A 24,328-nucleotide genomic window follows, 5' to 3' on the forward strand; every position below is an offset into this window, starting at 1 on the left:
GATAGAAATAAAGGGCCTGGGAAATCACATGGATGCAGCCATGGTTATAGTTATATACTGAATAGGTTTATAGAATCACAAGAGTTGGAAGGGTCCATACAGACCATCTAGACCAAGATCAGCCTAAAGCATCTCTGTCAAATGTTCATCCATGTTATTGTACGTACGTGTTTGGCATGGTGGTGGCACATGGGGTATCCGTGCTCATGGTTCTTTTGGTTTCTGATCATGCAAATGTGACTTTCTGTAAGCGACAGACTAATAATCCTTGAAATTCTCCTTCTGGGGCAAATCTTCCAGAATGTCTGCACAGTGCTGAAAGCAAGTCAGTCCCTTGGGTAACTCTTTTGGCCCTGTGTGTGTGGTGTTCCTGTGTGTGTAAAAATCTGGGGCTAGCTGTGCTTTCCCTCAGTCTTTGCCCCAGCACCCCACTTGACATATCTTGTGGCTTGGAGCAGTCAACGGTGGTTGGCTAGTTTAGCTGTCAAGAAAGCAAGGCTACTGGCAGAGTGAATCCCCTCCATAATGCGGACGTTTTCACTGGGGTGTACTCCTTTTGCACACATACATAAAAACTTTGCCTTTTCAGCATAGCCAGAGTTCCAATATAGGAATCTCACCTAGTGAGACTCTTCTCCCAAGTCCTGCTCCTTAAGCCCTCACCTGCAGAGGTAAGGTGACTGGTGATGAGACACAAAAGGGCTTTCTTGGTGTTGGGGTGTCACCTTCTGAATGTCCTCCTTGAGGCCTGCCTGGTGCCTAGTTTACTGTCTTGGGGCGGGGGAGGGAGAGAGAGAACAGGCCAGAACATTTCAGATTTTTTTATGGAAAGGGTTCCATCTTTTTAAAGCTGTTTTTATAGCTTGCCTGAATACTATTTTAGGGTGCAAGAGCCTAACAGTCTCTCTTCTTCTTTATTACTTGCTTTAAAATTGACACATCTTGCATTGCTTTTTGTGATTTTACTGTTTTAGATTGTTAGATTTTACTGTTAGATTACTCCCCCCCCCCCCCCATGGGTCAGTAATGACTCGGTGCTTGCACAGGGGACTGACTACCTTTTTTAAAAAACCTGGTCTCTGGAGAGGTGGCCTATATTTTTAAAAAATAGAGGGAGCTTGGTGGAGCCTCATGGGTGGCTCTCAAGGGCGTTCGCGTCAGAGGGGCCCTGTTCATTGGATCCCGTTCCTTTTGTACATCCTGTGGAAACCACATTCTTTGAAGGCATCCCCTGGTGGGACTAGGCAGCCCTTCCTAGTTCTTCAGGATGCATCTGCCGTGGCAGTATTCATCTGCAAGCTGTGGAGGAGCCTGTTGTTGGTCTGGCCTCAGCTTTCTAGCTCTGAAGCCAGAACTTGTGAAATGAGCTTCCCCTGGCTAAGGCTGCTGTGACACAGTCCAGGAGCATTGCTAAAGGCTCAGAGGTTTGGGGGAGCTGTGTTGTCTGCAGTAGAACAGCAGGATTCGAGACGAGTCTAGTGGCACCTTAAAGACCAATGAGATTTCCAGGCTATGAGCTTTTGAGAGTCAGAGCTCCCTTCTTCAGATACCTTCTTCTGGTTTTTGGTGGTGACTCGGTCACACCACCCTCCTGTTAAGTAGTCTGACTTGGAGAGAGATCCGTGCAGAAGCCCAACTCTACACATGCACCGGGACTGGCTTGCCTCAGCCGGGGGCGTTTAGTGGGGCTGTTGAGAAGGCTACCTACCTGGTTTGGGCTAGCTGTTGCATGCTCAAGCTCTTATGGGGTTACCTGGAAGAAGGGCTGGTTTTGGTGCTGCCAGCACTTTGGTGTCTTTAGAACAGCCCTGGCTGGTGCCCTTCTGACAGGGTGGGAGGATGCCCACAGAACCAACAGTCCTTTGATCTCGACACTGCCTCTGTAAAAGCATGCGGGGGTCCCCCGCTCCTGTGGTAGCTTAATGCAGATCTGCTGAGATCCTTAGGGCCTTCCAAGTTATCTTGTAGCACCAAGTGGGGATTTAAACTCTCAGCTGGGACAGTCTGCTTTTGCAGTCAAGCCTGAGTCCTATCGCACCTTAAAGACTATAACAGGATTTCCCAGGGTATAAGCTTTTGAGAGTCAAGGCTCCCTTCTCTTTAAGGTGCTCCTGGATTTGAATTTTTCTCTTCGACTGCAGACCAGCAGGGCTACCCACTTGAAACTGAAGAGTTTGCAGCCTTTGCTTGACAGCTGAACTTGGCCGTTTCGATTGCACCAGGCTAGGCTCGGTCTCCGCAGCTGGTGCAGCTCATTGGATGGCCTGGTCTGGCTTGCTGGGCTCCCAGGTGTGAGGCTCTTTGGAAGGCACACTTGGTTTTTGTTTCCTCCTAGCAGTATTGCATTGCAGGGATGTCTTTAGAGCCAACTGCGCTAGGTGGCCTTCCTCTCAGCTGTTTTAGTTTAGCACTTCCTTTTAGAATTTTTTAATTATACAAATATGAAATGTGATTACAGTTCTCATAAAAGTATGAGCATTGTTTATATTAAAAGCCCTCTTTCCAGCGGTCCTTGGCACTCAATGGGAGACGGAGTCATCGAATGTGAGTTTACAAAAGCTATAAATACGCGCCAACAGCCAGCTCCGTTTCAAGCGAGTGGCTGGGCCGGCCGCGGCGGCGCTTTTCCCCTGCCGGAGTGCTGCACTCCTATATAAGGTCACCTGCTTTCCACCCATTCCCCGCACAGGACTTGGGTGACCCCCCCCCCCCGCAAGGGGGCCCGTTCTCGGTCCCGGGTCTGTCGTGGCAGAACAAAACCGGAGCCCCGAGCGACCCTGGCCCGGGGCTCTACGGCAGAACCCGCCTCCAGCAGCTCCTCCGGGCGCCTGGACGGGCCGGAGCCCCGCAAACGGCCTCCCGCTGAGTCGCTCGCGGGCTCGTGCGTGGCGGGCGGCGCGGGCTCGCCTCACGGGGCCGGGCCGAGGGTGCTGGTCCGGGCGGCCCGCTCCCCTCCCCTCCCCTCCGGCTGGGCCGGGCCTGCCCTCCGCTCGGCCTCCCCGCCCCTCCCCTCTCGCTCCGCTCCGCCGCCTTCCTCGGGCGCTGCTTGTTGACGGCTCGGGCGGCGCGGCGCGAGGGGCTCGGCGGGGCTGCCGGAGCGGCGGCGGGAGGAGCGCCTGGCGACGAGGAGCGGCGGCGAGGCGGCCGGCGGGTGCCCGGCGCCATGGGGCCTGGGCGGTGGTCGGGGCCGGCGCTGACTCTGGCCCTGGCCTGGGCGCTGGCCGGCTGGGGCGCCTGGAGCCGGGCCGAGGGTGAGCGGGGCGAGGCGGGCGGGCGTTCGGCTGCCTGAGCGGCGTTGGGGTGACCTTGGCTCGGCCTTCGCTCCGCCTGGCCCACCTCGCAGGGAGGGCGGAGGGGCGCCGCGGGTGCCCGGTAGGCCTCGTGCGGGCTGGGGCTTCGAGGCCGCGGCCCCCGCCCCGTGTACAACTGCGGGGCTCCTGCGCGGCCAGGCCTGGCGCTTCCCCGGCCGGAGCGGTGCAGGCGGGCTGCGCTGGGGCCCCGCGGGGACTGTGCGGGCCTCGCCCGGCAGCCTTCCCGGTGTCCGTGGCGGGCGAGGGGGCGGGGCGCCTTCCGCGGGGCTCGCGTGTCCCCGGAGCGGGAGGGCCGCGGCTCGGGCTCGGCACGGAGCTGGGAAGGCCTCGCCACTGCCGGCCCGTCGGTCTTCCCGGTCAGCTAGGCTGCGGGGGGGCTGGCGCTGGCTGGCGCGGCCCTCGGAGGCTCGCGAGGGTCCGCTGGGGCCTTTGGGCGAGCGGCGCTTGTCTCCCGCGGCTTTCCCCGGGGGCTGAGCTGCCCGCGCCCCTTCTGGCGCTCCTCAGCGCTCGCGTCGCGTTTCCAGGTCAGAAGAAACGTGGGAAGGTGCGGCGGGACGGAGCTCCGTTCCTGGGCAGCAGCTCCGGTTGGCGGTCTTGGAGGGGGACAGGAGGGGAAGGGTTCGGAGGAAGGCGGCGGGGGGCCTGGAGAACGAGGCCTGGGCCGGAGGGAGGGGAGAGGAGGCGAGGCGAGGCGGGTGTGGGGAGATGCGCCTGGGCTCTTCCGATCGCCGCCAGGCTGTGGTGCAGAAGAGGGCTGAGGATGTTCTCTGCTGCTGCTTGCGAGGGCCGGGCCAGATCCCGCCGCTTCTCAAAGGAGAGAAGGTTTCAGGAGAATGCGGGGAGAAACTTCCCTCGCGGGTGATGGGGGAGCTGTCCCTCGCTGAAGGTCTTCGGAGACAGGAGCGAGCGGGTGGCCTCTGGCCCCTTGTAACAACAGGACTTTGTTTGGGATGGATCTCCCCCCTGTATTTATCGAAGACCTGTTGCCATTCATGGGGAAGGTGTGATTCTGGGGTGCCTGCAAATGGCAAACCCATGGATACAACCACATTTCCCTCATAATATCACAGTGTCGCGATTACAATGATGGGAATAAAAACAGGCTGGAGGCTGTATCACACGATCATGCCGTGAATAAATGAAATCGCAGTTCGCAAATCCATAGACAGAAAAGGCCTACCTGTCTATGCCCTGCCCTTTGACCCCAACAGGGACCCAGACATCATCTTCCTTGCCTCCATTTTATCATCACGTCCACAACCCAATGAGGAAGGTTAGGCTGAGAGACAGGATCTGGCCCAAGAACACTGTGGCAGAGCAGACGTCCCATATCCTCCTTTGACTGTCTAACCGTTACACCACACTGTCTTTCTGAATGAAAGAGTGGTATTGTGGAGACCTAAGTTCAAATCTCCACTCTGCCACAAAGCTCATTGGGTGCTCGTGGATCAGTCCCACTCTTCCTGCTTAGTCTCACAAGGTCCATAAAGTGGACAAGGGGGAAAAGCATGTGTGCCCTGTCCTGAGCTCCTTGGAGGAAGGGTAGGATAAAAATCTGGTAGGTATTAGGCCTGTATTATTGTGAGTATGAGCAGTAAAGGTCTGTTCTGTGGGCTAAAAGAACCATCTTCCGTCCCCAATCCCAACAGATACTTCAAGGTGGGGGTGGGGTGGGGGTATACACAGACATGCACTACTGAAATATCGCACCCACTGAACTGGAAGCAGACAGCATGAATGCAAAGCAGTGAGTTCCAAAAGCCTCTCCAAGTTGGGTACAGACTTCTCAGGAAAAAACAACTACCTAGGAAACAAAACGTGCGGCAGCTTCTTTCTCCCCTCTGCCTGCCTGCAGACCAGAGACTGGATATTTTTGATTGAGAAATTTCTCTTAAAATGCTAATCCTGCATTTCAAGTTCCAAGCACCAGAAATTTATATCCGTACAAGCAATAATAATTTATTTTAATCAAAAGAACCACAGCTTCAGTTACTGTTCCCTGTTCCCACAACTCATTTCCCATGAAAATTCCGCATGTCCAATTTTATCAGATTGCAAGGGTGATGTGGCACTTTGTCACCCTCTGCCTGGTGACAGTCTTTGAACTTACTTTTCTGTCTTTAGAAAGAAGATAGCTGTTCAGTTCTAAAGATGTGGAAGACAGATTTGCTGACCTCTGTGCAGCAGGAGGCTGTGCCCCATAGGTTGCTAATTCTGGAAAAATGCTTGTACAGTCTAGTAATGGTAGTAAGTTTATTTGATTGGTCATAAGCTGTTCACTCTATGAATTCTTGTTGTGTATTCAGCAAATGAGCTTGTTTCCTCTCTCCTGTGCTCATGTCATTTTGGTGAGCACAGAAGTCATGCCTGATCTTAGATTTTAGAGCAGTGACTTTTTTCCAGGATAATAGAAAACATCTCAAGGGGTATTAGCTTACTTCTCTTCTACTTGACTTCCCTCATCCAGCAGATATTTCTGCTGAGAAATCTTGATATCTTAAGAAGTGTTTAATTCCTAGAATACAGACCTCCTAAGGAGTTTGGAGAATGCCTTTTGGTTGTGGTGCCTGTTCTTCTTCCAATTTCTCTGTTTTAGTTTTTATTTTTAAAAAACTCATTGATATTAATCTGAGAAATTTATTTTACAGCCTCAAGTACTTCAAATCGTGTTCCTTGAGCTTTTGTGAGCTTAACTTATCAGAGCAGTTTTGACCTGCAGTCAGGCAGAAATGTGAGCTCTCACATGGTGGGAATCTTCATCCTCAGAGTGACTAGATTTTTTCAGAGAGAAAAGCTGGTGATCTGTGGATCCTCTCCCCACGTTCATAACTGGAATGAAACCCCTTTTTGGAATATTAATCAGGCTTTTAAACAATGTGTGGCTGCGGTCCTGTTGGTGGTGGGGATCCGCTCTGCACTGTAGACAATTCATAAGCTTGAGTCTGTTTATATCATACCAAGATTTTGTATTGAATGTTGGGAGCTTTTACTTGAGGATAAGCAGAAAAAACTACTAGTATCCGTTGCCAGACTTGGCTCTTGTTCCATAAATATTTCCACACTAAGGCTTTGAAATGGGTTCTGAGAGAGCCACCCCCCACCCCCCACACACATACTTCTGATTTGCTTGCTGTGCTGCCTCAGGTACTAAATGGAGGGTGTCAGCATGAGTGGTCAAGGTGATCAAGGTGGGAAGATCTCCGTGCACCAGCAGGATCTTGTGGTCAAAGAATGGAGCGGCACTCGTAGCATTTGGAGGTAGTCAGCGGCAGCGCCTGATGGCAGCTTTTTCTTAGCCTGTTGTAATTTCTGTGTTCCTCCCCTAGCAAATACTGGCTGTTCAGTGGAGACGTCTGCTTCACACAGGAGCTCTGGTTGTAAATGAGCCAAGTATAAACAAACACACCTCCTACTGTATCGTTAAAGCATTCCTTTTAAAATATCATTAAATATAAAGCCAGACAAATCCAATAAAACATTTCCATAAATTTTAAAGGGCTCATTGGTGAGAGGAGAACCTCTTGATAACAGCATCGTGCAAAGGAGTCTGGTCTGATCCAGAACTGAGCTCAAGCGGTTGTCACCCCAGATAAATTTGGATTGTGTTTTGTTAAGGCCTGGAGTGTGCAAATGACAAAAAATAACCTTTACAAACTATCAGGCAACAGTTTTCCTAAATGGGGAGCTGAAGGGTTTTTTTCTTATACCCCGTATGGTACAATCTTCGTAGAAAGACTTCAAGCAGGTTAGCTGATGGTCTGGAGGGTAAGACTGAGAGAAAACTTGTCCCGGCTTCCCTTGAATGAAATAAGTGGTGTGTGGTTCAGTTGGACAATATAGGTTGGCAAGCCAGCAGTCTGATGTGGCAGCTAAAAAGGCAAATGTGATTTGGAGCTGCGTCAACAAATCATGTGAAGTGCTGGTATCACTTTGCTATGCTGTGGTTGGACCTCATTTGGAGTACTCTGTTCAATTTCGGTCACTGCAGTTTAAGAAGGAAGGATGGTGGCAAACAGGAATGTGTCCAAAAGAGGGCTTCTTTCCTGTGTGCTGCAGGCAGGTTGGATCTGGGCTGCTCTGGAGTAAGACCGCCAGCTTGATTGGCCAACCTTGGGAGCATAGACTGTAGTCTGGAGCTGAAAGCAGAGGCTTGAGCAGGAGGCACCTAGTGGACCAGCTGACCCTGCAGTGCAGCCTTGCCAAGCCTCAGCCTAAATCGGCTGGGAGTTGACCTGGCTCAGCTGCACTGGCTGGCTGGCTGGTGTGGAGGCTCCAGAGACTGAGCTGTGCCCTGGCCAGGATCCGGAGGGACTACAGGCCAGGGCTTGCATCTTTGAAGCGGATGGCAAGGTCTCCCTGGCAGGACGGCCTCTGGTGCTGCTGGAGCGTGGTTGTCAGGTGCTGCTGCACCCTCCCTGGTCCTCCCTGGCCTTGACTCCTCGGGCTCTTCTTGGAGCCCTCTGAGTCAAAGTCACAGGGCTGGTCTGGGGGGGTTATGACAGCTACAAAGATGGTGAGGGGTCTGAAGACCAAGTCCTGTGAGGAAAGGCTGGATAGGAGGTGACTGAGAGGTGATATGATAGCCCTCTTCCAGTATTTGAAGAGCTGCCCCATGGAGGATGGAGCAGAATTGTTTTCTGTTGCCTCAGAGGTCGGACCAGAAACAATGGGTTAAAATTAAAGCAAAAGAGTTTTTAGGTAATCCTTAGGAAGAACTTCCTGACATTTAGAGTGGTTCCTCAGTGGAATGGGCTCCTGGTGGTCTCTCCTTTGGAAGTTTTAAAGCACCGACTAGATGGTCATCTGTCAGCCATGTGGATTCTGTGACTCAGTACGGATTAAGACAGATCATGAGAGGGAGGGCAGGAAAGGATGAGCCAGTACTCAGCTTTCGTGGTCCTTTCTTGTGTGTCCAGGGTAATACCAGTCACCACTTTGGGGTCAGGAAGGAATTTTCTTCCAGGTCAGATTGGCTGGGGACAGAGTAGGGGTCAGTGGCTGTGAATTTCCTGCATTGTTCAGGGGGCTGGATTAGATGGGCCTTGGGGTTCCTTCCAGCTCTCACAATTTTATGAAGTGAAAACTGTAAGAGTATTGGGGGGGGGGGATTCAATTAAAAAAAACAGAGACTGCCACAAAGCTGTGGCTTGCTCTTCTCTGGTTCTTTGGGTCCTGACATGTGAAATGCCAAAGGGCAGAATGAGTCATGAGGGTTTGTCGTCCCTATCGTTCAGTGTAAACACACTCTTGCCTTTGAGCATTGCCTCAGCCAGGTGGTTCTTTGAGTTTGCTCTGTGATCCCTCTCTGGTATTGATACTGAGCTAGCTTATGTAAGCAGCTGTTTCATCGTATTGGGTATTTCTGTAACTTCTTAGGGCCCTGAAGCTTTAACGGATCCTTCTTTTTCTTCTCATGTGACTTAGTACTTCGCGGAGCTGGCACGGTGCTGCTTTTCTCTGACATTGTCTGTGGTACAGAGGAAATGTTTTTTTACTTCTGTGCCACGTGAAGTTGATGGTCCAGATTCACTTTGTGGAACTAGCAGGCAAAAGAAGTGGTAGGGTGGCTGCCCTCTAGCCTTGAAGGGTGGAGGTTGGGGGAATGTGTGGAGCCAATTACATGGAATTCTTTTGCTCTGTACCTGCTCTCTGCCGACGGTTGAGAAATGTGTGAGTTTGACTTGGCCGTGCGTGCATGGTGCCACTCTGCAGTTGGGGCATTCAGGCCATTGCACTTCTGTGGTTTAGTGTTGTCATCTTTAAGAGGATGTGTGAGATGGAGCTTCTTGAATAGAGCCACAGAATTACTTTTGAAGACAGTGTCTATCTTAAGGGGTGAGTTGGACTGGAAGGGGCTGCTCCCAGCAAGCTGACAGCCTCTCCAGTCAAGAGCCACAGCAGAATAGGAGCCTTTCCCCAGGAACTGGGGACAGAGGGGACCGTTTGTTGGGTGCGTCAGCAAAGAGAGATCATCTGATCCTTTACCTTCTCGTGGACAGACTGGACACACACTATATTGATTTACTTTTCTTTGTTCATAGTTCTCTTTGTCACTGAGACTCAAGGGGTACTACTGGATAAACGCTCCCAACAAAGTGGCTTCTGCATGGATATTGAAATCCTCCAGGACTCATAGTCTAGGGCAGTGGTTCCCAAACTTTTTGGTACGGTGACCCACTTAAAAAACCCAGAGCATGCACAAATCAGTAAAACTTGCAAAAGCCTGGGACCTACTTTCACAGGCTTTGCAGTCCACTTTTGGGTGAAGACCCATAGGATGGGAAATGCTGGTCTAGGAGGCCCTGAAATCAGCTGTTTGATGGTGTCTCTTTAAAAAATGCAAAAAAAAAATTTAAGCACAAGGTTAGATTAGATGTAGCCCAACTGTCTTGACGAACTAATCCTTGAGGGAAATATACCACTTGAGATAATGCTTTGTTATCTAACCAGTGACCTGATTCTTCCAGTAATGTGTATACCAGTCAAGGTTTTTCCTTGGTCAGTTGCCTTCCCTGTGGCCAGCAATCTGACTGTTAAGAGCCCACAGTTACCACCTTCCGATTTTCTTAGAAAAGCTTTTTGGCCCCTTGGCCTAGATGTTGGCAGTGTTGGTATTTGTTCTGCTGAGCCTACTTTGCCAGCTGGGTCTTTGCATTGGCTTGTCTCTTTAGGTAAAGCCTGGACTGCTAAATGCATTGTTGTGCTTTCACTGAGCTGTTGGGGCCAGGCACCATAAAGTCCTCCCCATCTTTGTCCAAACCATGGGTCATTTTGTAGAAAAAGAGCTGGAGGAACTCATTAGCATAACTCATTAGCAATGGTTTACTCTTGGGATGTCTTTTAGTATTGCCTTTAAAGATACAAGATCTCTGAAGCATTTCTTTAAAGGTTGGGGGGGGGGATTCCTTGGATGATTTATGAGGCAGCCTGGACGTGGTGCCAGAAAAATCTTGTCGAGCAGCCATGTAGAGCAGCATTGCTAGGTTAATATTTTAATTAATAAGCAACTGGTCTCAATGCGTGATCATTCTAACCACTAAGGAAGGCATCTGTGCTGTGAACTCCCATAATATCCTGTAAGTCATGTGTGAAGAAATGCCCTCCATCCAAGAATTTACCCCAATATCTCAGTCTTTATGACTGCACTACCTTTTTGTGTTGAAAGACAACTGAAAACTGGCGTTAAGAAGTGGGGCCAAAGGACGGGCCTTGTGTTAATGGCGCTGGGCGAAGCAGGAGTATAATTTACCATCTCCCATCTTGCTAGAATGTCCCACCCCAAAGGAACAGAGATTGCTAAGAGCCAAATGGTTATAAAGTAATCTCTTTCTCATGGGACAGAAAGTGCTGAATTACCCTGCGGAGGTGAACTCTCAAAACAGAAGCTATAAATTCCCAGGATTTGAGTAAGAAGCTGTTTTATGCCTATCTTATGGCTTCTGACCAGGAAGGCACCAAGCCATGAAGGACTCAGCATTTACCTAGGGACTCCATCTGGCCTATATGGTGAGGGTCTATATGGAGAAGTCTCAACCATGAGAAGTAAGGTTATGCTGAACTGTAAACTACTGCAACTCCAAGTAAAGCTTGCCAGTCCTGTTGAAAAATCATTTAGGATAAGTACAGAGGAGAGAAAGAGGACTGCATGTTTTCACCTTTTCTTTGTTCCCTTGCTCAGCCTGAAATGCCTGAATTGACTATGTGCAGTCTTTCATTCATTTATTAAAGTGCATTATATTTTGAATGCTCTTAAGTGTGATTTCTGGCAATGCACCGGAAGGGGCAGTGGGTAAGCTGTCCATCCATGGAGTACAATAGCTCAAAAGAGTGAAGTTGCGAATGATTGCTCCCGTGCTAGCTGTAGGAGTGGCAAACAGATGGAGCCTCAAAATGGCAGTGCCAGGTACAGAGTGCTAGACCTGTGACTCCATTTAGCAGGAGATGCTCTCTTGAGTCTCCGGAAGGCGGCGGTTGTTACCCTGTTTGTTTTTGGCAATCTCGGGGAGTGAGGCAAAGTGGCTGAGTGGAAACATGGAACAACCGTGGGACTTTTTGCTTTCGTGGAGACCAACCCAAAGAAACAGGGAGGTCTTGCCAATCCATTCCTTCACAACATGTACTGAGGACGGAGCAGTACTTCCTGTGTTGCTCCTTTCAGGGCATCAAGCAACTCTGACTAGATTTGAAAGTTTAGGATAGTGGTAATACATTTGCTATGCTTTACATTGAGGAAGTGTATGCGCTTGTTTAAATTATTTTATTGCAATACCAAGTCATAGATCTCATTTTCGTTCATATTTTTGCCCCACATTTTGCAAACGGGCAGGCCAGAGGGTGGTATGGAAAGAATACCCCAGGCCCGGTGGGATCACGAGGGTGACTTTTGTCAGGGTGACATTTCACTTCTGCAGTAGTTTCTTTGCCTTTCAGAAAAGTTAAGAACAACAGAATATTTACAGTGCAGTCCTGTGCAGAATTATTCCAGTCAAAGACCATTGGAATGGAAAGTGATGGGAGCGACACACGGCCATTGGTCTGCAGTGGCTCCATTGAAACACATTACTGCATCACAAAGCTGCAAAGAGAACTTGGGGTGGACCCCGAGAGCCATGCTCTGGGGCCGGGATGATGGTCCACAGAGTAGAACGATGACCTCTCGGCCCTGGGAAGCTGTTCCAATGCCCGTCATCCCATCCCCAGCGCAAGAGTCCCAAGTCCATCTCTGCCTCTGCAAACAGAAAAAGGGACAGTAGTCTGGTCGTGCAGGGAGGAGCCCCAGAGATCCCAGGACGTTGCGCCATTCCCATCACCCCCCGGCATCAACCTGGTCCTTGTGCAGCAGTCTTCTGCTTGGCTTACTAGACACCAGCAGTGGTCTGTCGGAGAATGAAAGTCCTCCGTGGTACCCCCGCACACCAGACATATCAGGCAGACACCGGGCAACACTGCAAGTCCCAACCCACCTCTTGCAGTGAAATTGAAGAGGGGAAGTGGGAAGAGAAGCGAGTGGGGCTGGAGGTGCCACTCAAACTGCTCCTTTTGGCAATAGAGCAACACCAGGGCACAGAGGCACCAGGAGCATCTTTGGAGCCACCCCATCCTTCCCAGCCCAGAACCAGAGACCATTTACTGGGATGTGTGAAAGGGCAGCCCTACAGGGAAGTGGACTGGGAGCCCACAGTCATGCATGGACAAGCAAATAGACAGGGATGGAGTTGCTGTTCGACACAGACTTTATTAAACAGCCAAAATTGAACAGGATGTCTGGACATCTGCTGCCGGCGTCCCTTGCCCGGGAAGGAAGCCGAGCCTATTTGTGTGGCAGTTGGAGCCAAGAGATCCATTCCTCATGCTGCCTTCTCAGGAGCAGGTTGGAGATGTGAGCTGCCTGGGGAACTGTTCCTGGGGCTGGGCTCAGATGGCAGTCACGAAGGATCACGGGGGGCTAGAACAGACATGCTCCTTTGCCTCCCTGATGGGTTGTGGCCTGCCTAAGGTTTGAGTGTGGGTAGCTTATGATAACTTTGAAAGGGATGTCCGACCTGAGGGGGCCCTCTGGGCGCTGGCGCAGGGACTTGCGTCGAGTTCTGCTCACTGCTGGGCACTGGTGCAGGGCTGCAATGGAGCTGCACCACAGCTGGGCATGCTTGTAGGGGGGGGGGGTGGTTACACAGGTGTATGTGCAGGATACACTGGTGTAACCCTTAGTCCGCTTCCTGAGCACATTCAGCCCCCTCTCTCAGGATTGAGCTGTAAGTGTAAGGTAGAAGGCACTTGATGTGAGTTCATTAGAAGCTGAACATAGGAAGGAAGCCTTTCTCCCAATTGCATTGATTCTAGGAGCATGCCAAACTTGAGCTAAGCCGCAAGTTGTAGATGTTTCAGGGTTTGCACACTACAAAACTGGGCTGGTTTCACTGTGCCGAATGATTATAACCGCAAGCAACACCACGAAATTATTGTTTTGCACTGTGAATTGTTTACCTCAACTCACCATGAAAGTGATAGCCGTGATTATCTATACTGTTCTGAGTAAGCCCAGATTTGAGCTACTTTTACTTAGGGTTTGTTAACGCCCCGTGTTTGCTGGTGGGGGCTTTGATGTGTACTGGATGCCAAACTGAGTCACAAGCTGGTTCTTGGCATGAATAACGCATACACCCTTTGAGCGCAAAATGTCAGAGCAGAAATCTTGAGGTTTACCTCTGAACACTGAAGAAACTGTTCTGGGTGGTTTTGTTTAGGACAATTGACTGAGGGTTGAGTGTGGGTAGCTTATAATAACTTTGGAAGGGATGCTAATCTTGAACCCCTGATCGAAATGTCGTATCTTCTGCACGTGACCACATTACTGCATTTCACAAGCATGAGGTCAGTGCACTGGGCTCAAAAGGGCCTCACTCCAGTTAGACAAGCTCCATGTGGAAAGGCAAGTGAAAAACAAAGGGCATCCAGACTGTGGTGCCATGAGCCCCAAGAGAAGGGGGTGGTCTGTGTCCCCTCCCTTCCCCAATCGTGCAACAAAACCTATCCAAAAGCAGTGCTGACTCTGGGTCACAAGTCTGGTCTTCCGACGGGCTGATTCCAAGGGGCAAATGGAGAACAGATAGCACCCTCCCCCACCCACCCCTCAGCATCCTGGTCTAGAGGAGGAGAAAAGCTCAAAGGGTGTTGTTTTTGCATTCTGTGGACTTGTCCTTTGGACTCGGCTGCATAAAAAAAAAAGAACAAAGCCTGTGCTTTTGCAAACAGGACTAGCAGACAGCAGGCCACCTCACTGGCCGTGGTCAGTTGTGACACTCTGGTCAGTTGTTTCTGGTTGGAAGGGGAAGGAGTCTGTGCAGGTGGCAGCAGACAGAGCGCATCCCACACTCTGCATCCTTGGTCCCAAAGTGCCCGCAGCTGCACCGTATTCTCCATTGCTACTGTTTACATTTCTTCAGGCATGGTCCTGTCTGTAAGCTGTTTCCTAATTTTGTGGCCCCGTAAGTGTGTGTGTTTCCACCCTTCTTGAGTTAGTTGTCTGTTTTATGAAAGCTGTAAAAAATGCCATACACCCCAGAATTTCCGCTCAAAATTTAACTGTAATGGAGTCTACACTACAGGGTTAGTTGATACACCAGAGAAAAGACTAGCAGGACAAGTCATCCCCCAGCCTCAGAGCAATCAGCCAATGGATATGCAAATAGAGCTGGCCAGGAAAGACAGGGCGCACTAGCTAACACCCCAGGTAGAGTGTCACTCCCTGAGGGCCGGGGAGGGGCACAAAGATCTGGGAAGAGAAGCAGCTAGATGAGATTCCTTTCTTTTAGCCAGGAAGAAATGTGCTGATCTAAAGGGGAAAGTCTAATGTCTAACACAGAAGTTAGACATTCTCAAGGCATGAGAAAGATGGCCTCTTTTCTATTGGACTCTTAGGGGGAGCCTCTTCAAGCCACGAATGGGTTGACTTTTGTATCAAAAGCCATCTTGACCACATGTGGTCCAATTGGGAGAAGCGCAACTATGGAAACAGGTATTGGAACGTCTGTGAGCTCCTGTACCTCTAAGGAGGAAGTAACTCCACATTTGATATCTCTTAGGGACAAGTTTAGAATAGCGTTAGAAGCAGTGTGTTTGTGTTCATTTTTCTTTAAATCTTTGCTCAATTCTGCTGCAGAGAGGAATTTTGTTTGTACTTTATTCTGTTATTAAATGTTTATAATTTGAACATTGGTAGTCTAATTTCTATACCCACGCCACACCTGACTTTATCATGTATATACCAAAGCATATTAGGGGGAGGGAGCAGGTTGATCCCGTCTCCCCAAAGAGTGTGTGAGACAGTGTGATTATTTGTCCCTGCAGCACAGGGGCAGAGCCAGTAAGTGGCACCATATGGGCAGGTTGCCGAAATCCCAATCCTTCAGCCACTGATACTCTTAATTATTGCGTAGTGGCAGTATAAATACCATGGGGAGTAGATCCAGAGGAGTTAGCCGTGTTAGTCTGTAGTAGCAAAATCAAAAAGAGTCCAGTAGCACCTTTAAGACTAACCAATTTTATTTTATTGTAGCATAAGCTTTCGAGAATCAAGTTCTCTTCATCAGATGCCTGATCCGAACTGGATCAGGCATGCCTGATCCGAACTGTCATGGGGAGTAGGGGTCACAAGAGAGTAAGGGAGAGAAGAGAGTGGCCAGGTGGTGGTTTCGGATGACTGTGTAGCTTCCAAACTCCTGATGTGGAAGGGGCATGGGGTCTTGAGAGGGCCATGTTTCCCCACAAAGGCTAATGGATCTGGTGACCTTGGCCGCTTCCACTCCAGTTACTGGATCTGGGTAGGATGCTGTCGGAAAATGCAGTTGTTTCCTGCTTCCCCACAGCATCACGGAGCATTTGTGCATCTCCTGTGAAACCTCCTGGGGTTTGCTTGGCTTTCCCCCCAACCCCTCCTAAACCTGCTTTGCTCTGAAGGTTTGAGAAGGACTGCAGCGAAGCCTGGATGGCTGCCGTGCAGATGAGAAAGCTCAGATTTTCTTGGTCCTGCGCACGAGGCAGCCATTTTCCCCAGAGCGGCCATTTCCTCCACCACCCCTCAAGGGGGGCTTTTCTGTTTCTTTTGTTTTAATCATAAACTGAATATCATTATATTGATGTAAAATTATAACAATATGTGTAACCAGGGCTTTTTTTCCTGGGGAAAGAGGTGGTGGAACTCAGTGGGTTGCCCTCGGAGAAAATGGTCACATGGCTGGTGGCCCCGCCCCCTGATCTCCAAACAGAGGGGAGTTGAGAGCGGCGCGGAGGGCAATCTCAACTCCCCTCTGTCTGGAGATCAGGGGGCGGGGCCACCAGCCATGTGACCATTTTCAAGAGGTTCCGGAACTCCGTTCCCCCGCGTTCCCCCTGAAAAAAAGCCATGTGTGTAACAAGTTCTCAAAATTCTCAGCTGTCACTTAAAAAAAGTTTATAACACTTTCTCTTTGGAGATATAAGAGAAAGGGCATTTCGTTGCCCTAGTGGGTGCAAGGGGTAGGGAGACTGAGGTGGAAGGGCTGGGGCAAGGAAACTGTGGGTCTCCTGCCACACAGAATCCTCATTGCCTTTGTGCAGTGTTGACAACCACAGCAGCAGTGGGAAACTACACACGTGTGTCCCTGTGTAGGAAACACCCTCGTCAATTTACTCAGTGCTGTTGAACAGGTATCCTTTGTAGGATCTTGCCTGGAGTATCTGGGAGGGATTGCACAGGTTTTTCCTAAAATACAGCTCCCCTTCCTAAAGGGAAGCTCCAGTTGTAGGCTTTTTGCCTCCCCCCCCCCTCCAGCACTCAAACTGGGGGAGTGTGGTTGCTCTCCTAGCTAGCTTTCCTGACCTGTTCAGGCAGGCCATTTCATAAGGTGGGGGGCTGGAAGGCAAACCTTTTCTTGCCCACAGAACACCCCTAATCTTAAACACAGTAATGCACTTCCTAACATGGACACAGACTCTGGGACCTAAACAGCACATTCTCTAGGCCTAACAACACCAGCTGTGCCCTCTCGGGTCCATTCACTTGTTCATCTTCCAGCGCTATATCAAGTGTCAGCACTCTCTACATCAGACAAACAGGTCAGTCCTAATGCAAAAGAATAAATGGGCATAAATCAGACATTAAAAATCACAACACTCAAAAACCAGTGGGAAAACATTTGAATCTTCCAGGACACACTATTGCTCACCTCAAAGTGGCTGTCCTCAAACGAAGCTGCAAGGGTGGAATACAATGTGAGATTGCTGAATAATAATAACAACATTCGATTTATGTACCGCCCTTCAGGACAACTTTATGCCCACTCAGAGCGTCTTACAGAGTATGTTGTTGTTATCCCCACAACAATCACCCTGTGAGGTGGGTGCGGCTGAGAGAGCTCCAGAGAGCTGTGACTGACCCAAGGTCACCCAGCTGGCTTCAAGTGGAGGAGTGGGGAATCAAACCCGGCTCTCCAGATTAGAGTCCCGCGCTCTTAACCACTACACCAAACTGGATGAACCAGAGTTCATCCACAAGTTCAGAACAATGGACCCTCCCCCGCCCCAGGGAGGGGCTGAATAGAGGCATAGGATTCTTATCTCACTACAGATGCTAATTTCTGCTCTAATCGAGCTGCACTGGACCTTTGTATCCTGATTCCCTTTGCTTCACCCCTCCCACCTCCTGACTGGGATATAAATGCTCAGGGATCTCCTTATCTGAAGAAGGGAGCTTTTGACTTCTGAAAACATATACCTGAAATCTTGTTGGTCTCTTAAGGTGCTACTGGATTCAAATCCTAGCATTCCAACAGAAACTACCCAGTAGGGTCATACCCAGCAGAAGGTACACAGTAGTATAGTCTATCGACCCTATCCCTTTGCCAATGTATCTCTTTTGAAACCACTTCCTTATAGTACAGTGCTCCTTTCTGAGTAAAAAAGCCCTCTTGAATAATACTACCTTGACGCTGCTGATTGGGCCACCTGGGTCCACACCATGGTGACATCAGGACTATACTACTGTGGTGCACTTCAGATAGGGCTGCCCTCAGAGTCCTCTCAGAGGCTCCAGTTGGTGCAGAAGGCCACAGCTGGTTATTATCGGGATCTAGTTGGCGCATGCATATTACTCCCATCCTTCAGTCACTCCTTTGGCTACTCATCAGTTACCAGGCTCAGTTCAAGCTTTGGCTATCACATACAAAGCCCGTTATGGCATCGGTCCATCATGTGCGCGTGACTGCCTCTCTATGCTCCGCCGCATTAGCTTCACTCGTCTGAACAGGGCCTTCCGTAGATGCCACCTTGCAAATGGGCAAACTCAACGGCTGCCTATAGAGGCACGTTCTCTGTAGGGACCCTCACCTTAGGAAACGGCCTGCCTGAGGAGGTCAGGAAAGCTCCCACTCTCCTAGCTTTCTGCAAACTGCAAAACTGAAAATTGCATCTCTTTTTCTGGTGATAGTGGAATATACATCAATCACAGCCAGTGCTAAGTCCAATTGGACTTGCATGACATCTGCTACTTGGTTTTTCTGCCTCCTGCCTGTAAGTGAGTCTTGGGTGGTGGCAGTAGGTCACTGAATTAAGCCACACTTTTTTTTACAATTTATCCTTGAAAACTTGTGGTGGGGAGGGGTTGGATATCCTTGAAATTGTGGCTTGCTTGGCTGTTCTTTGGCAACCTCAAACCAACTGACCTCTCAATGTTTGAGAAGCTTCTTTCTTTCTGCAAGGTGCCAAACTGCTGCTGTGCCGGTGTGTGTGTGTGTTGCATAGTGTGATGTGAGGCAGGTGTGTCTGTTTACGTCTTCTGAATCCTGCTGCTCTGAATAAGGCCCACATCTCAATGAAGCCATCCGTTCTGAGTCTAAGCTGTATTACTTCATACTTGCTTGCATGACTTGTTAACAATTAAAAATATCCTGCCTGTAGGAACTAGGTGTTAAAGAGAAGGGTTAGCCTGACATGCTAGGTTTCTGTCAGCTTGGAATTCCTTGGTCTTGGAAGAGCATTCCATCATGGGATTTCCTGCCTGCAGTGGTACAGCCTAAATGATGCTTTAGTGCCATGGAGAGAATTAGGACTAAGAAGCAAGAGCTGAATTTCCTGAAAATTTTTTTCAGTGGCTGCAGGCATCCCTGAAGAACTGTTTTTCATGATGAAGGAGAGCAACATCATTTGGGTCATCAGCTCACCCCAGCTCTGTTTGAACACCTGGGGAGGTCTAGAGAGTCGTCACCCTGCCTTTGCATCTTCTTTTGTTCTATGATCATGAATCATGAGCTCTGCCTCCCTGAGTACTCTCTGTCTTGTCCACTGGCAAAACATCAGCGGGAACTGTGTTCATTGCTTTTAGCTGTCATCAGCCTTTTAAAAAAAAATTTACTGGTTCTGTAAGGAAACCTTTTCCTGGAGTAATCTTAGAAATGCCGTCCCCTGGACAGGATTTTCAAAAGCCCTCTCCCTAGATGGGGTTTTCAGATCAGTGGGTTGTTTGGTGGTTGGAGAATATGTATGTTTTTTGGCATTAAAATTAACTTAGATTTTTTTTTTAAAAACTCCTTTGTTTTTGTTTCTTTTCCAGTTTGTGACAGTGTGGACATCCGGAACAACATGACAAAGTTCAGCTTGCTTGAAAACTGTACTGTGATTGAGGGACACTTGCAGATCTTGCTAATGTTCAAAACCAAGGCTGCGGATTTCCGGGATCTCAGCTTCCCCAAGCTGACAATGATCACGGATTACTTGCTGCTCTTCCGGGTCTACGGCCTAGAGAGCTTAAAGAAGCTTTTCCCCAACCTGACTGTGATCCGAGGGACTCACCTCTTCTTCAACTATGCCTTAGTCATCTTTGAGATGGTTCACTTGAAGGAGATTGGCCTTTACAACCTGATGAACATCACCCGTGGTGCCGTAAGGATTGAGAAGAATGACGACCTCTGCTATTTGTCCACCATAGACTGGTCTCGGATTTTAGATTCTGCGGAAGACAACTACATTGTGTCCAACAAGGACGACAAGGAAGAGTGTGGAGATGTGTGCCCTGGAGTGGTGCAAGGGAAGAGCAGCTGCCCACCCACCGTCATCAACGGCATTTTCAATGCGCGCTGTTGGACCCATGAGCATTGCCAGAGAGGTAGGACTGTGCAACAAGATGTGCATCTTGTGAGGGCATGCTATCTGTTTCCTTGCCACATAGAGCCAAGCTACAAGTGACGCCAGACACAGGTTGGACACTTGTCAGCTTCCCTCAAGTTTTGATGGGAAATGTAGGCGTCCTGGTTTTACAGCTTGGCTCTCCATTACAGCTGCAAGACCAGGATGCCTACATTTCCCATCAAAACTTGAGGGAGGCTGACAAGTGTCCAACCTGTGTCAGGCGTCACTTGTGGCTTGGCTCATAGCTTCTCTGATGCTTAGTGCAGTAAAACCAACTCATGTAGTCTCCGTCCTTCTGTCTTTTGCCTAGCGCTACTTTGCATATCAAAGGAAGTGGAACCACCACTGCCCATCTGCTTTACTGGCAAAGTCCTTGCTGTGTGAATCTTCAGTGTAGCCTGTGCCAGCTTGGAGTGGCTTCAGTGGCACCTTTACGTATGACTGCTTTGGCTGCCTGTATTGACGCTGCCTCAGACTATTGGCCCGTCTGAGCCAATGGTTTAACTTCTCTGACTGGCATCAGTTCTCTGGCGGTCAGGGTTTTCTAACCTTGAGATGCCAGAGACTGAACCAGAAATGACCTACATGTGCTCTTCCAGCAGGACCTCAGCACTTCTGACAAGCGACTTCTGGGTCCAAGTCTCACTGAGTCAAATTTACATATTAATTCCAATTCAGCAGTTTCCCATTGGATTTTTGTTTTTGAAAGATTTCTGCTGAACTATGGTGACCTTTAAGTCCTTGATGGAATGTCTTGGTAGATTGAAGTGTTCTTCTACTGGTTTCTGGATGTTGCCATTTTTAATGTCAGATCTGTGTCCATTTATTCTTTTGCGCAGAGGTTGACTGGTTTGTCCAATGTACAGAGCAGATGGACATTGTTGGCACATGAGAGCATATATCATGTTGGAGGATGAGCAGCTGTAAGAGCCAGAGATAGTGTAGTTGATGCCTTTGGGTCCTGTAATCATATTTCCTGGGTAGATATGACGGCAGAGTTGGCATCTGGGCCTGTTGCAGGGCCTGGTACCTGTGCTGGTGATTCTGCTAGCCGATTCATGGTTGTGAGTGAGAAGTTGTTTAAGGTTGGGGGGCTGTCTGTAGGCAAGGAAAGGTCTTCCACCCAGGGCTTGTGAGAGAGAGGCATCGTTTTCCAGGATGGGTTGTAGATCACTGATGATAAGTTGGATGGGTTTGAGCTGGGAACTTATAGGTGACAACCAGTGGTGTTCTGTTGTTAGTTCCTTTAGGTTTGTCCTGGAGCAGGCTGTTTCTGGGTACTAGTCTGGCCCTGTCGATTTGTTTCCTCAGTTCATTTGGTGGGTACTGTAGCCCCAAAAATGCTTGTTGTAAATCTCTTTAAGTGGGAGTCCCGATCAAAAGCATTGGAGCAGATACGATTGTAATGTAAGGCTTCATACCCTCCATGCATCTGACGAAGAGAACTGTGGTTCTCAAAAGCTTATGCTACAGTAAAGTTGGCTAGTCTTAAAGGTGCTACTGGACTCTTTTCTATTTTGTTACTACAGACTAACACAGCTAACTCCTCTAGAAAAAAACAGAATAACTCCATCGTCGTACATCTTCTGAGCTCCTCACATGAAAGGCAGCATGTCAGTGGAGTGGGCATCTGGGTGAATCTGAACTTCTTGATCATGTTATGTGTTGGTCATCACTTTCTAGGAGGAATAAAGGTATCTGATGACTTACTGAACATCAGAGGCCTGGCTTCTGGCATGCCCATATGGCATCTTCCGCCATTTGTTATTTGACTCTGGCTCACCAAACCCAGAAATGCAGGAAGGGAGTAAAGTAGATTTGTCGGGAGATTCTTGCAGAGTTGGCACATGTGGTTGGGTTGTCTAGGGCCTATACCGGGACCCGTTCAAAACTGCTTCCTGGAGGCAGCCACACATAATGTTAAAGACTTCTTGGAAATGAAACTTAGTCAGCAGATCAGCAGCGTGAAGCTATGCGTGTGTGTGTGTGTGTTTAAGTTCAGAAATTGCTTTGTAATAGTGCGAGTTTGTCATGTAAACTTCCTTCACTGTGTCATCCACTTGACATCTCCCATGACAGAGTTTTGGGAATACTGGAAGAGGGCAAACATTCACTTGATTTTGATCTGCTCGGTAAACACCTTCTTGAGCTTCCTTGTAAGTCCTGTTTCTTTCTTTCTTTTTTGTTTTTGTTTTACAAGGTCAAAACTTTTGGAGTGGCACTGCTGAGCTGATATACAACTGGGGAAAGCTTAAGTTAACAAGCAGTTACGACTTTCTGTACCTATTCTGTATCTGCCAGCTTTTCAAAGGCCTCTCTCTGTGCCCCCTGGCTCTTCAGGGGTGCTGCCCCATGACCAGTGTAGGTAGATCAAGCACTACCAGTGGTTTCCTCCTTGGCCAAAAGGATTCTGTAACTTAACATTCTCCCCTTGGACAAAAGGAGCATCCAGCCAAGTATACCCTGCTGGTGGATACCATGTGCTGTGATGAAGCAAATGACTTCTTAAGATAAATCATTTTGTCCCCCCTGCCCATAAAAACCAAAGAGAAGCACTTGGTGAGTCATCTAGTTCTGGTACTACAGCTTGATAAGGGTTTGTAATAGTATTCTTCTACTCTGGTGGCTCCTGCCTTACAGAACAGCCTTCCCAAAGAGGTCTGGAACGCCCCCAAACTTACAGCTTTCTGCAAACTCTGTAAAACTGGATTATTCAGGAGGGCCTTCATACACAGTAGTAGGGCTGCACTCTAAGAAAATGTTCAAAGATATGTAGTATACCACTGTGTACTGCCTGTTGCTGCAAGTATGCTCCTACTAGATACTATCAACAGGGGCGGCGGGCCTATTGAGGCCAGGTAGGCGGTGGCCGCAAGTGCGGGGTGCCGGAGGGAGCGCCGGAGGAGGCGTGGCGCGCGGGAGTGTGCGCCACAAAGCACCAGCCTCCTATCCCTCCCACCCCGCGCCGCTGCCGCCGCCAGCACAAGCCCCCGGCCAGGCGCAGCCACCGCGGGCAGGCATCTGCAGCGGCGCAGGCAACTGAGCGGGAGAGCTCGGAGGCCGCCCGCCGCAGCAATCGGGCCGGCGGCGGCACGTTCGCTCCCATGATGACGTCACACGTGACGTCATCACGCAGGCTGGTGTGTGCGCGCCCGCACATGCGCAGCAGGGGCGCCCGGCCAGCTGGCCGGCCGCGAGCATGGTAAACCCTTGCACCGCCCCTGACTATCAATGTATGTCATATCAGCTTGTTTTTAATATTTCCAGCTTTGTATTGTATTTCTGCATGTTTCCAAATTACTTTTTCCTTTACCCTATTGTTTTTTTTCCTCCTCTTGGATACACACCTTAACATGGTGAGGAGGTTTGAGTGTGTCAGTGAAGCGGAGAGCAACATCATCAGGAGCACAGGCTTGGTCAAGAGCCTAAACTTCTGGAAGAGCCACTCAAGAGTTAAAGCTGAGACACCAGACTAAGATGCCCCCCCCCCCTTTCAGGAGTCAATGGTCACATCAGCAGAAGAGAATTGAATGTTCCAGTGGTGATGGGAGAGGAGGAATCTTTGAAGACTAGCTACTAGGCAGCAGCAGTAGTGGAAGGTGACACTGGCAGAGGATCTTTCACAGACAACGGCAGTGTCACTTCAACTAACCCTGGTTAGTACCGCACTGAAGAAGGCAATAGTAAACCACTTCTGTTAATCTCTGACCTTGAAAGCCCTATGATGAGACAATCCAAAATGAAAAAAGATATAGTGTTGGAAGACAGGACCCCCAGGCTGGACATTTTCAGTCAGAAACCCACAAAGTGTTTTACTGCAGTAATGACAAACTCCAAAGAAATGGTGTTGCTGTAGTAGTGAGGCAAGACATAGCACAAGCAGTCAAGAGCTACAACGCAAAGTCTGACCAAGTAATATCAATCAGACTTCAGGGAAGGCCTGTTAACATAACCATCATTCAAGTTTATGCTTTAACTACAGATGCTGAGGAGGAAGAAATCGAAAACTTTTATGCAAGTGTCCAAGAAGAAACTGATCATGCACCTAACCAAGATATTCTGATAATCATAGGTGACTGGAATGCAAAAATAGGAAACAAAGCAGAATCAAATGTAGTTGGAAAATTTGGACTAGGTTCATGAAATGAAGCAGGAGAGCGACTCATAGAATTTTGTGAAGTCAACAACCTATCTATTGCTAACACATGCTTCAGGCAACCCAAAAGACGATTGTATACGTGGAAATCACCGGGTGACCAATACAGGAACCAAATAGATTACATAATTGGAAGCAGAAGATGGAGAAGCTCTAACCTATCTGCTAAAACAAGACCAGGAGCTAATTGTGGTACAGATCA

At 49.2% G+C, this 24,328-nt stretch overlaps 1 protein-coding gene across 2 annotated transcripts in view; it reads left to right on the forward strand.

Moving 5' to 3' along the window:
• Positions 1–3,016: 3,016 nt before the first annotated feature.
• LOC129330829 (insulin receptor-like) overlaps positions 3,017–24,328 on the forward strand; it is an 81,265-nt gene continuing 59,953 nt past the window's right edge. The window contains exons 1-2 of one of the 2 annotated variants that reach the window (XM_054981039.1): positions 3,017–3,251; positions 19,396–19,947. In XM_054981039.1, coding sequence (XP_054837014.1) covers positions 3,164–3,251; positions 19,396–19,947 — 640 coding nt within the window. In that variant the 5' untranslated portion in view covers positions 3,017–3,163. The remainder of the gene's footprint in view (positions 3,252–19,395; positions 19,948–24,328) is intronic. The other variant, XM_054981040.1, reaches the window with a different exon arrangement.

Source organism: Eublepharis macularius, chromosome 5 (genome assembly GCF_028583425.1).
Source record: "Eublepharis macularius isolate TG4126 chromosome 5, MPM_Emac_v1.0, whole genome shotgun sequence".
Taxonomy (NCBI): Eukaryota; Metazoa; Chordata; class Lepidosauria; order Squamata; family Eublepharidae; genus Eublepharis; species Eublepharis macularius.